General features: G+C 39.6%; 1 protein-coding gene across 2 annotated transcripts in view; it reads left to right on the forward strand.

The window, feature by feature from the left end:
• The first annotated feature begins 3,356 nt into the window (after window positions 1-3,356).
• Window positions 3,357-13,361, forward strand: part of MGAT4A (alpha-1,3-mannosyl-glycoprotein 4-beta-N-acetylglucosaminyltransferase A) — a 73,707-nt gene continuing 63,702 nt past the window's right edge. Inside the window, exon 1 of one of the 2 annotated variants that reach the window (XM_005420007.1) lies at window positions 3,357-3,678. In XM_005420007.1, coding sequence (XP_005420064.1) covers window positions 3,585-3,678 — 94 coding nt within the window. In that variant the 5' untranslated portion in view covers window positions 3,357-3,584. The remainder of the gene's footprint in view (window positions 3,679-13,361) is intronic. The other variant, XM_031056177.1, reaches the window with a different exon arrangement.

The raw sequence follows: 13,361 nt of genomic DNA on the forward strand, positions 1-13,361 counted from the left end.
CCGGCGCCCTCCCCCCCCCCCTCCCTCCGTCCCCGTCAGCTCTCGCCCTCTGCCGCCCGGCAGAGCTGGCGGCTCCCGGTGCCCGTCACCCCCCCGATTTCCCCTTCCCCGACGAGATAGCTGCGACCGGGGCGGAGGGGCAGCGGGGAAGGTCCTGACTAACTCGGACGGGTTCCACGGAGGCATCCGATCCCTCTTCCCCGCCTTTGAGGGCTGCAGGATGCCAGGGCGGCGGTGACGACGGCGGGCTGCGCACCGCGGGCTGTGGGGGAGCGTGTCAGTGGAAACACGGCGGAAAAACCCCTGTTTAGCAGGTCCCCGCCGCCTTCGCCTTTTAGCTGCCGTTTCCTCTCGGGCTGTTCTTCCGTGCCTTCAAGAGCAGCCTTCTCAGCGCAGCAGCGCTACCGCGGTAGGAGATTTCGCACCCTCCCGGCAGGATGGGGTCTGGCTCATCCTCTCGGAAGTCTGGCACGCTTCGTGCTGTGATCCCGCACCATCCAGCCCTTCAGCAGCTTTGTGAAGAGCCTTTGCAGGCGCACTGGAGTGTATTAGTTTTTATGGTTTGCGGTTGGGAATATGCTTTGTATGTATTTTGGGAGTGTCTGGATACAAGCAGAAACTTCTTGGTTTATTTAAGACGTGATTCAGTAGGGTTCTGCTCAGCATCCGAGAGGTGCCGGCATCTTCAGCACCCTTGGCCTTCAGCATCCAGCCGGGTCATTCCCTTTGGTCTGCAGTGGGAAAGGTTCAGGTCATAATGGCACTGGCAAATTTCATAGGCTTCATCTGTCTAGTTATACCCTATCATACTGTCATCTCAAACTGGATTACCCCTCAGTTAAATTTGTTTAGATTGTGCTGTAAATTATTGAACAAACCTAAAGTGACCACTTGGGAATTAAATAATTTATGGGCAACTACACATGTGTTTCTGCTGGTTTAGCTATATACATTTTTAAAAGCTGGAACATGTCTGGTTTATGCATGGCCTTGATGTATGCAGTTTGATATAGTGAAATGCTTAAATAATCATCTAAGTACTGCTGAGCTGTAGTTGAGCTGCTGGTGCCTGTGCTAAGAGGAGTGGTTACAACACCCAAAGAGAAGGATGAAAGCAGAACCAGCCAAATCAAACTCATGATAGTTATTGATTTGACACAATGTTGTGCATACTGACTGCTGGTTGAATCGGGTTGCTATTGTTCCTTTTACTTTTTTGTTTTCTGAATTTTTTCTGACTCTATTTTTGAGGATTCAGGTAGCACAATGAGAGGCCCTGATCGCAGCATCTTGGGTTTGTTGCAGCAAATGTAAAAATTATGCCTGTGTTTTCTGGAAAGGCAGACGGTTCCTTGCATTATCGGATAGTATTTCTACTCGCCTGGTTGCCCTCTCCTGCTGCACATTGGACCAGCTGCCAGTTGCCCTCCCTGGGATAATCCCTCTAGTTTGCAGCCTGGTCCTTTTGTGCGCACCTGAGCTGCTCCAGAGAGATCGGTCTGATGCTAAAATAGTGGGGAAGCTAAGTTACAGTTTCAGAATACTGAAACAGGGTAACGACATCCTTGCTTCAGAGACACTTGAACCGAGTTCAACTGTTAGTCGGCATCCTAGTCACTTTGGTAGTTTGGGAATCACGTGAACTTCCTAAATTCACATAGACAGTCCTTATAAAACTTTAGGACTTGGGATCTTTGCCTCTCCTTGCTATTAAAGTTCTTCAAGACAATTATCATTGCTGATACTTCTGGCTTTTATTATGTCCATCTCCCATTCAGAGTGCTGGTACTGATATTTCCTGGCATTCTGTGCTCTCTGTGTTAGCTCTTTATAGGTGTCTCAGTTGTCTTTATCTCTCATTGTGTTGAGTTTGGGGTTCTCATATCGTAAGGTGTTTTGCAGTTCTTTCTATTCCAGTTCATTATTTTGCTTCTCATGAATTTTATCATCCACTGCTTCTCGAGTGCTTCTCGTGTACTTGCATTTGTTCCCTTCCTCATAGGTACTGTGGACTTTCTGAGTTAATGTTTAAAGCCACAAACCTATCTGTGCATGAAGTTCCCCAAATAGAGCACGTTACTGGCATTATAAGTGAGGTAACTGTGGTCCAAAGGTAAACACTCCCAGTAAGCTAGATGATGTGACTGAGATTTGAACACAAGAGCATGTAGTTCTGCAACTTTATTGATTGTTTCCATTCTTTTGTTAATCGTGCTTGTTGGTTATGCCTTGTTTTGTGGGCCCTTTGGTAGAGGTAATATATGCTGTGATGTAAGCTTGGGAAGAATAGTTCAAATTGGACTGGAATCTCTTGGTATCTTAATAATAAAGAGCATTTTTTCCCTGTTGTTCTGAATGCAGCAGGGCAAGAAGGTGACAGAGACTGCTTCCAAAGAAAATGCAGAGCAAGTTATTTATTGCTGAGTAACATACTTGCATCAGATATAGTTTATAGTGGGGAAAAAACTTGGCAGTGCCTTGAAAGAATGTTGACTGGTAATGTTTGACTACTGTAGAGATGATTTAATACTTTGAAAACCTCTCCCCTCTCTTTTAAAGTCGGTTTATTTATTGCCCTATACTCTCTTTGTCCTGCTTAAGACAGTTGATTAACACAACTGGCTGGGTTTGGCCAGTTGATGATTTTCTAATACCAGGGTATGGAACTTTCCTGAGGGATAAAACTGAACTGTAGGTAACTTAGGTTTTACCTTTATGCTTGTGTGATATAGATAAGCAAACCGTGGCTTTTTGGGAGGTTCTGGGTTGGTGCCAGTTGGTATGGATTGAGCAGTCTCTGCAGGTGGGGCTGTAGTCTGTGCTTTAGCTGCAGCTGAGATAGGAAAAAATAGTTGTGAATGGATCAAATCCTCTTGCACTGAGGAAAGATGAGAGATGTAGGTTTGTACAGTGTTCAAAGCTCTGGTCTCTCAACTTGCTGGAGACAGTTCTGCTCCTGCAGTTACATGAGACCCACTGATTTCAGAGGGGTTTTGTTGAAGTGAGGTCTAAGGAATGGGGCCTCCTGAAAGTTACTGCATCCTGGAAGCAGCTGTTTTATCAGTTTGACACCTTCCAGGTGGCACACAACCTTCCTTTGAGCTGAAAGTCAAATTGTAATGTTGGTGATGTGAGTGTTTGTCCTTTGGTGACCAAATTCCTGTGAAATACAGCTCCCCCAGATGCAAACATTCTTAGAGAAGACACATATTAATCTAACAAGTTCTATTCTCTGAGCCAAGACTGAGGCAGTGAGAGGGCAGTGCAAGACCCAGCAAAGAAGATGTAGTGTATTTTGGTTTTTGGGGGACTCTTCTGGGTATTTTTGGCATAATCTGTTAAAATTTTGTTTCCTTCAAACAGGACTAGAAGAATAAAGAGAAGCTGGATTGATGAGAACTATGAGAAAGCGTCCAGCAGTTTGGAATGGATTGATTTATGATACATCTGATATGTGAGAGCTACATTTCGTGTTGCTGCTGTCCAGCTGCTGCTGGAGTACTGGAGCTGACTTCATTGCAGCAAGCCCAAGTGATCAGCCCTCTCCACTAGCAGAACATAAGCAAGTGTGATGCTGAAATGAGATGAGGCTCCGAAATGGAACTGTGGCCACCGTGTTAGTTTTCATCACTACTTTCCTCAGTTTGTCCTGGTACACTGCATGGCAAAATGGGAAAGGTAAGGAAAAAGCTCCAAAACCTAATCACCTTCACGTGGCTGCATTTCTGTGTGCTGCTGCTGTATGGTGGCAATCTGTAAATTGCTTGTTGACTAGCTCTGCTGCAGAAGGTACTGTCTTGGTGAGAAATAAATGCTTGATAATAAGTTCAGGAAAATTAACTTTGAGTGATCCTCATTTAAAAAGGGAAAAAAAAAAAGAAAAATACCTTAACAAAAGCAAGTGCTGCTCTTGGAGGAATGGGTTGGTCGAGGCTGAGGAGTTGTGGTTCGATTTTATTATTTTTTTGTTTCTTGGTTTATGGTTGTTGGAGAAACATATGTTTGTTTTTGGTTGGTGGTTTATTTTTTTTTTTTTCGTGTGTAACATATGGCCAATGGACCCAACTAGAGAATGTTATTTTCGGTTCTGCTTTCTGTCTTCACTGGTGATTTACTGATGGCAATGGCAAACTGCCAATCAACACTGTTGGAAGACTTTTCTTGCTGTCTTTGAAAAAAAATTTAAAATACTTTTTGTTAAAGTACCATGTAAGAAGTGAAATACAATTATGAAATCCACTAGGTAATAGGAAATGCATCTATTAAAGTAAGGAGCAATTTTATAAAATACTTAAGTAACTGTTTTGTATAGTAGACTTTTATCTGTTCATATATCTTTGATCTTACTGCACTCCCTGTGAACCCTGAAAAATCCAGTTTTTCTGAGGGTTGGGATTGTTTATGAAAGTAAGGTGATTTGGTTTTGTCCTTCAGTAAAGCAAATAAACTTGTTCAGCAGTGTTTTCTAGGAGAAGAAAGGATTGGTTTTTTTTATTTTATAAACATCTGATCTCTTGAAAAATAGGAGACTATGTCCTTCAAAGATCAAATAATTTTAAAACCAATAATCATCTTCAGTGATTGTTTGTTCTGATTGTTCTGCAGAAAATATTATTTTCAGTTGCGCCTCAAGTCCAATTAGACGAAGCTGAGGTTTTCCAGGAATACTGTCTGTTGTAGCATGGCCAACTATTAAAGTAAAAAAGAAGCAGATGAGTTCTGTGGCATATTGTTTTGGGTTTTTTTTTGTTGGGTTTTTTTTTTTCCATTGGACACTTGTGGAAGAAGCAGATGCTTTGTGATCTCTGCTGTAGCAGTTGGTTGGTAGGCTACCCTTCTGAATGCAAGCAGCAGGAAAAATGTCAGGTTCTCAAGGTTATGGTAATATATAGAATTTTTACAGAACAGAAGCTTAGATGTGGCTAAGACAAGAAAAGGTGTCTGAATAGCACTGGAAGTAGTACTTTCTTCGTTTTGACTTCTAACCAATTCAGTAGTTACATTAGTAATAATTTCTTGCGTAAGAAACTTGTAAGAATTTTGCTTTTGCTTCAGCAAAGATATGTTTCTATAAAATTCTTCCAAATGTTTTTTTTCTTTCTTACCTGATATATGAGTTACAAGTCTTGTTCTCTTTTGTCAAAGCATGACACAAAGAAAAGTCTCTGCTAAATCAACAAAAACTTGCTGTTTGGAGAGTATACGATATATGGCACTTTGTAACAATTTAAGCTTTTGTTAGTTAGACTGCTTTTTTTTAAATACTTTTGTTTTCCATCTGAAGGCTTAAAATCAATACTTTCCTAATGCTGGTATAAAAGTTCTGCATTTATCTTCTTCAAGATCTTGCTGTTTAGCGCTAAGATGATAGTTTGTGAAATAAAAATCAGTGTAACAGGACATCAGTAATTTGTTAATTAATCATAAGTCACAGTCATGAGATTAAAGTCTAAATAATATTGTTCAAGAGATGTTCATACATAGAACATTGTTTTTAAATTTTTTTCACAGGTTATTCAAAATCAAAACAGATTTGAGTTAATTCAGTACCACATTTTCAATCAATGCACAATGGAAAGGTTTCAGAAACTGACAATAAATATTTGCTAAAGTTATTTTTTCCGGTTCAATGTAATTTTATAGCCTCGTGGGATGGTATTTTAATTCATTGATAACACTTTCATTACACATTTTTGAGTGGCTAAGTTAGAAACAAACATAGCTTGCTCCTCCCATTCACTGAAAGGCTGTGGGGTGTCACATTCTTTGATGATGATATTTTGTTTTTCATTACATTTATATTCCTGTAGGTATTTGTCAATCTTTGGACTTGCAAGTTAAATCTACACTTAGAAAATGCTGTTTTGCACTTTCCTAAAGAAAAAGCTATCCTCCTTAAATATCTCAATGATAACTAAAACAAATTCTGCTTTTTAAAGCAGAAGCATAATGCTTTTTTTTTAACTACCCTAATCAGTTTTCAAGTGATTAATTTTAATTTAGAAACTAAGACCTTGGATGATTGTCACTTAAAATGCAGCATCATTTGTAGAATACCAATTAGACTGGGATGATCTGATAATTTTGTAGATCATACCTTCCTCTAGTAAATGTATGTAGACTTAGTCTGTACAGGATAGGATTTAGATACTTCTAAGTGATACAGACTTTTAAAGCACAAAAGTTTGTCTCAGCACAACAATGCTTTACAAACTTTAAGATGTGCTGAGAAGTTGTCAGGAGCTGAAGGAAATATTTATTTCTGGAAAGAGCGTGGCTGTATCTTACCCAGAGGTTTGATTATGTGAATAACATTTCACAAGTCATTTATTGCTATTTGCATGAAATGGCCAATTATATGATTTTGCTTTTAAAACAACTGTTTGAAGAAGGTTGATGGAAATATCTTTGGTCATTGGAGAGAGTCTTCAAAATGAGTCCAAGGTCTTTGTTGCTTTCTGGACTTCTTGCAACGTGTAGAAGCACTGGTATTGTAAGGAAGCAGTACAAATCCTGAATGCATCTGGGAAAGACCTCTCCTGGGGGATTCTTACAAATCACTTGAAAGACTACTTTCTAGGGTTTAAAATGTGCTATGGTTAGTATGAATTAAGTACATGTTGGAAATGAAATCTTAAAAAATGCTCATAACTGTGGTGTGCAGAAGAAACACTTTAAATGATCTGCAGTCACTTCACATTCACAGTTAGTTCAGTGTAAGATGTCCTTGAGTTCCTCCTAAAATCGAGCTCTTATGCAAGGAATAACTTTATGATTAATACATTTCTTCTGACTGAATTGTGTTTTCTGGTACTACTGACCTGCTCAGGGTCACTGGTCTTCACCCCCTCATTTGTGAGCTCAAGAGATGTGGTGGGTTTTTTACCCTGAAGGCACTGCTCTTAAGATCTAACCAGTACAGAACAGTACTGCATACCTATTAGACCAATGACAAAATTTACATCAAAGCAGTTGTGTGCTATGTAAATTGTGTAACTTTGATGCTTTTCTCTTTATTGTGACTTTTGGTCTGAGTACGTAATGTTCCAGGAAGAGCCCTATGCTCCATAATGCTAAATAACCTCCCCTTCTTGGATCAACAAGCTTCCTGATGGCTGTGGAAATTGGGAAGGAAGGTAAATAACTTCACTGAATTAGTGCAGGCATGGTAGGATGGAATTCAAGTATTTTTTCATTTAAAGTATGTGACTTTCATTCTCAGTCAAAGACAGTTGTTGGCAGCGTCTTGCATCACTTCTAGGAGATGTTTGGCTCCTTGAAGTGTTGAGAACAAGTACTGCAATATCTATTGTGAAAATCTGATGCAATTGAGTCCTTCAGAATTGGCTAAACTATGTCGTTTTCACAGCACTCTGAAACCACTAGTGTATTTAATAATTCTCCTTTAATGATGAAGAATTGATTGAAGAACTTCTGGTTTTCAATTCATCCAGGGGTGTTGTCATAACTGCAGGATTTCCTCACTACATGGGGATGGCTTATTTTGGTACACCAATACAAATTCCCATGTGAAGTCCTCCAGGAAAACTTTTGAGATATTTATCTAGCTTCCTGGTTCGCTGAACAGTCACTCATACTTAAGTAATGAAGGTTGAATGTGTTTTCTTTTAAGCATGAAGTTTTCTCTCATTTGGAGAGAAAATGGCCTAGGCTTTATAATAAAAATGTCATCTTCTCTCTTCTCTGTCTGTTTTTGCAAATTAGAATTGCAGTGCTGGTTCTCAGCCACAATAGTCATAAGTGTTCAAAAACATCTAAACTTAGCAAGGATAACAAAACCTAACTGTGACTAAAACAAAAAACCTCAGCCAGAGGTGGCTAATTTTGGAGTAAGAAGCAGCAATATTTATCACCAGAGGAAGGAGAGTCCTACAGGAAGAACCATAGAGGAAACAAGGCAAGGAGGGCAGAATCTGTCCTTCCTGTCTGTCTGTCTGTCTGTCTATCTATCTATCTATCTATCTATCTTCCCCCTTGGCAGTGGTTATGCAATATTCTCATTAAGAAAAGGTGAAAATTCAGAGACATAAATGTATTTTGCAGCTATAACCACCTTAGTTTCTACATGGATCCTAGGAGAAGCTGTTGTGCAGATAAATGCTGCTTCGGGCTTCTGTCTGCATGTTCTGATCTTCAGAGTCAGACGCTCATTTCCCACTGATGTGTGAGCTAAGACCAACCAACCAAAAAAGTTAAATGGACTACAAACTAGGAGGAGTGAAGGCAGGGGAAGGGAAGGGACAGGCTGGGATGCTAAAGTGAAAGGTGCTATAACAATTTATGCCAGTTTGAAGAAGAGGGGGCTCTTTATTTTCTTTAAATAGGAGGAAAATGTTGGCTTCCTTTGGAAATTCTGTTGCATATCCTCCAGGAGCTGAAATTGAAGGAAATAAGAATTTCCTTTTTCTTTTTAACACTAGCACATGAATGTTGTCCTGTTCTTTATCTAAAATAAATTTCAAGCTTGTTTTCAACAAGAAATGGGCCTATAGCTTACTGATACTAAAAATAGTTGTATTTCATTAAAGCTAATCAGGAATGTAGATTTGGTTACTGGTAGTGAACACCCTGTCCTGGGTAAATAATATAAAAGAGCTGTATAGCTATTCAGGTGAGACAGTGTTTGGGTCTGCAGCATCTTTGTGTCTGTCTTATGACTGCTGCAGGAGAACTCCTCTGGCAGCAGTGATTTTTGGAGAACTGCAGTGAAAAGGATTGCTACCAAAGGGGTTCTGCAGCACTGCCTTGCTCCTGGCATTTTTTTGGAAACTGCTAGCTAGGTTAGCTCATCTCTTCATGGGATTATAAAACTTGGTTGCTGCTAGAGTATTTAATGGGATCTGGCTTAGTCAACATCTTGAGGTACTGCTCGTGATTACAGCCTAGTGTTAGAGGTGGGGAAAGCCCTTACTTCTGCTCAGTGTAGCTTCTTGTAATTCTTCAGCCTGAGTCTTCTGTGCTTCCATGAGATACCCCCTCTTGCATCCAGCCAGATAAAGAATGCCTGTGTCTTAATGCTACATTAGTGTTAAGGAGTTTTATTTTTACCAATTTTTGGGAACAACTCATCCAAAATGCTGGTTGCTGCTCACATCCAGAGACTATTGAGACTATCATGGGCATCATTTAGCCAAGCCAGGAAAGACAGCTGTATCTGACACAGTTGCTCATAACTTACTGTAACATTTTTAAGTGAGAAAAGGGGTTTTGCAATGATCTGTCCTTTTTTGATGGCAGTTGATATTTTCCTTAGTGAATCTAGATGATTAGAGGCAGAGAATTCTTACTGCGTTTCGAACAAAACCATGATGGGAGGAGCAACAAAGGTGGACAAAGAGATTGAAATTTAAAATTGATTAAGCAAATTGGCGACCGAGTCAGGAAGTGGGGTGAATGGTGGGTTGAAGATGGGTGAAAGTGCCCCAGTCAAAATATGGGGTGCAGTAAAGAAAATCAAACGTGTACATGAAGAATTGGGAAGAAGTTTTATGTTGGCATTATAGGTAGGAATGACAGTCATGCTACATATGACTCATCACATTATTGCAGAAAACAATAGGAGTTGAGCAAAAAAGAGGTTTAAGGAAATACGTATGAAGTCTACTGCTCTGTAAGACACAGGAAATCTTTTTGCTCTGCTTTGTACTGTGTCTGCTTTGGGATGGTGCACTGGAAAGAAAATAGATTCATTAGATGGGATTCAAAGAAGCAACAGTGATCAAAGATCCAGAAAGTCTACCCTGTAAGGGAAGGGTCAGTGTCTTGACATTCTTACCTTAAAGGAGAGGTGTGAAGTGGGAGACAGGAAGATAATTTTCAAATATTTTAAAAGTTCTTGCCAAGAATTTCTTGTCAAAAAAAAGAAAGAAAAAAAAAGATATAAACTATTGTTTGTGGCCATAGGGTATAACAGGATCTAAGGGACTGAAATTGAATGGGAGAGGAAGGTTTGATAGTGGACAGTTTTTGTAGTGGCAAATATGGTTACATATTAGAGTAGATTATTGGGGAGGAGTTGTTGGTGAAGAATTTTTATGTAGGCAGTTTCAAGAATAGTTAAATCAGCAATGACAAATAAACGATACCGTAATTGGTACCAATAGAGGTTTGGGCTAGCACAAAAAGAGTGAGTCAGTATGACACTTCCAAAATAAATCTTAGCTACAGAAGACCTGCAGCTGGCAGGAATTCTCCAGCTTTGAAGTAGCAATTGTGGTGAAATTAATTTTGAGCAGGGGATTGGACTAGATGACCCCCAGAAGTCCCTTCTAACCTAAATTATATTAGTTATTCTTGGCATTTGCCAGGTTTATCTCTCCTTATGCCAAGAGCAACATGACAGTGTGTTTCATTACTAAATAATATTGATGTTTGCATGAGATATGTGAGAGTTGCCCTTTCTTATAATATAATTTGACCCCTTCAAATACATTAAATATTTGCTTGTATTTATCAGATTCCTTTATCTGTTTATTTTTAGTCTCTTACTGTTATTAACAATAAACAACCACTTCTATAGCTAGGAGCCATGAACATACTGTGTTAGAAAAAAATCAAAAAATGACTTGCTTTTATTTTCAAGTTTGGTTTTCCCCCCCCCCCCGCCTTTTTTTTTCCTCACTCTCACAGTTTGGAGTAGTATCTTACTCAGTAACCTTTTTCCTGCTGTGTAATTATGACTTTATTTGCTGCTGGGATGACAAAAAAGCTTTTTTTCATTATTGATACAATCTTTAGGACTAGAATCCTGAAAGTTTTTTTTTTTTTAAGATGATACACTGGTAAGTCTATAATTTAGTTTTGTTTATAATGCACTATATTTTGTTTTCCTGAGCATGGCAGAAAGTGAATAGAAAGCAGTTTCCTTGCTCACAGTGAAAAGCTTTATTCCAGCTAGTCTCTGCCTAAAAAGCAATTGCTCTGCAGTATTTTAGAGCTGTGCTTCCAGCTGTTTTTCTGGTTGTCTCCTCAGCTTTCATGCAGATTTCTGCCTATTCCTGTGGATGCTTCCCACAGATGTGCCACCCATCCATCTAACTGTAAACAACAGAACCTCTCTTTTTCACTTGTGACAGTGTGTAATTTTACTATATAATGCTCAAAAATAACAAAAGTTTTCAGTGCCTATCAAGCATAAATTTGGCTCTAGTTGCCTGCAGATCCATTGTGGTCTTACATATCAGTGCCATGGATGTGTAAGTTTCCTCAGACAGTTCAGAGATGGGCTGAACTCAATCTTTTTTTCCATTACAAATTACTAGTGTAGTACTTGTGCCAATAAACAGCCCTCATACTTGGTTGCACAGCCCCTGGAGACAAACTGTCGAGCTACTGTTAGAGAGAGATTTGAATAAAACAAATGTGATGGGATTACATTTGACTTACAAGGTTGTTGTTAATTTGCAGCAATGTGTGAGCATGATGAAGCTTTGATCCTGAGTTGTTTGCAAGGAGGACAAGTTAGGAAGAATGTGTTCTCAGAAACAGTTTGTTCAACACAGTTGTCAAGGCACAAAGAAACAAGGAATGTCAGCAACCTCAGCCCGCTAGCGTGTGTGGAAACAATAACCAGACTTCCGCAATAACTTGAGTTTTGTGCCTAGGCTATTAAGAATTTCTAAAAGTTTCAGCTCTTAAAATAGTGCTGATCATTTTGAGGTTGTAGTACTCACTCCTCTGAGAAGTTATTTTGCTAGATCAATTTTCTTCTTATGTATTACTATGTTAGACATTTGGCTGTAGATCAATCATTAGTCTCTTTTTAGGAAGCTGGGTTTTCTTGCTGTAGTTCCTGTCTTGTATGTATATGTTTGTTTCTGAGAGGAGGGAAAGGAATGATTGAAAGTAAGAGCATCTTGATTTACATGTACAGAAACTCACTGAGTTACTGACAGTTCTGTAGTAGAAACAAATTGTGTTAAAGTGTTTGGAAGCTTTCAGGTTATCAGAAGTAGTTGCTTTTTCTCGATTCTACTGTGTTCCACTTTGCTGTGTACTTTGTTTCCTTGCCACATTGGACTCTAAGTTAACTATGCAGAGAATATTCAGCATCTTAACCCTCAAAAATCTTGAGCCCTGAATATTCAAGAATATGTGAGCATATTAATGTGATAATTTTTGGACAAGGTTTGAGACACATACACGTGGGTCTTCCTGGACAAGACTTCAATTTCTTCATGGAAATTTTGCCTGGGCAGAAGTCCCTTCAGATGCAGAGCCTGCAGCCTGGAAGGGTGGGTGCTGCTGCACAGGCATCCTGTTGCTGATGAGGTTCGTGCATGACCAGAAACTCCAATTGTGTACACACAGACTGAGCGTGCACAGTAAGTGACACCTTTGGGAAGCTTTCTGTAAATGCATATTTGTGATAAGTAGGTGCTGAGCAGCAATTACACGGTAGTGCTCAAGTCCATGTGCTTGGGATGTCTGAGAGGGGTCAGCCACTCACTTACTGCACAGTTGGTTAGTGTATGTGCTGTGAGTCACAATCTGGAGGATGCGTGGAGGTGCATGTGTTGTAGAGTATGTTTGTGTGGAAGCATCAGGGTTAAACACTTTTGCTTTGCCCAAAGGTTGTTTGCACTCTCTGTTGATGAGAGGGGCTCTGGAAGAAATAGGGAAGACCTTTCTGGAATTCATGTGTGTACACACGTGCTGGTAACTGCTTTCTCATTGACTCCCTCAGGTCAGGGATCATTTTCCCTTGTTCTCCTCCTCCACATTGCTTTGCTGAGTTGCATAGAATGCTATTTTATGTTACACAAAGACCCTGAAAAGGGGACTAATACTTTACTCTGTACTTGTAGTATGTTGCTTTAGACCTAACTGTATTTAACTCAGTTTGAGGAGCGTTTAACTTGGAACAAGCTGTAACTGAATGGAAGACTTCTCTTGTTGTGTTTTGGGATCCAGCAATTAATTGAATTGGGTTTTGTGGTATTTTAGCTATGTGTAGATTAAAGTCATCAAAGGTTTGAATTGAGTGAAGCTGAGAATTTATTCTTATGCAGGCCAACAATTGATGTTAGGACATTCACAGATTGTTTAGTTAAAGGGCTTTAAGTTGTTTTAAGTGCAGTCATTAGATAACCTAATATCTTGGATAATGAATGTAGGATGGCTTTTTTCAAAAATTGCATTTAAAACATACTACTGTATCCTCTTTTTCCCTCTGTCACTCCTTCATAATACTGTTTTAGTCTGTCTTGGTTCAAATTTACTGCAGAGTAAAAATGAACCTTGTATTCCTCTGAGTTTGGAGGAATTCTCCATGCTGCCACCGCTCACGTTCTGCTAACTGTGTGGGTGCAGAGCTGCTGCAGCACTGCTGCTGCTGGGGG

Source organism: Geospiza fortis, unplaced genomic scaffold (assembly GCF_000277835.1).
Source record: "Geospiza fortis unplaced genomic scaffold, GeoFor_1.0 scaffold192, whole genome shotgun sequence".
Taxonomy (NCBI): Eukaryota; Metazoa; Chordata; class Aves; order Passeriformes; family Thraupidae; genus Geospiza; species Geospiza fortis.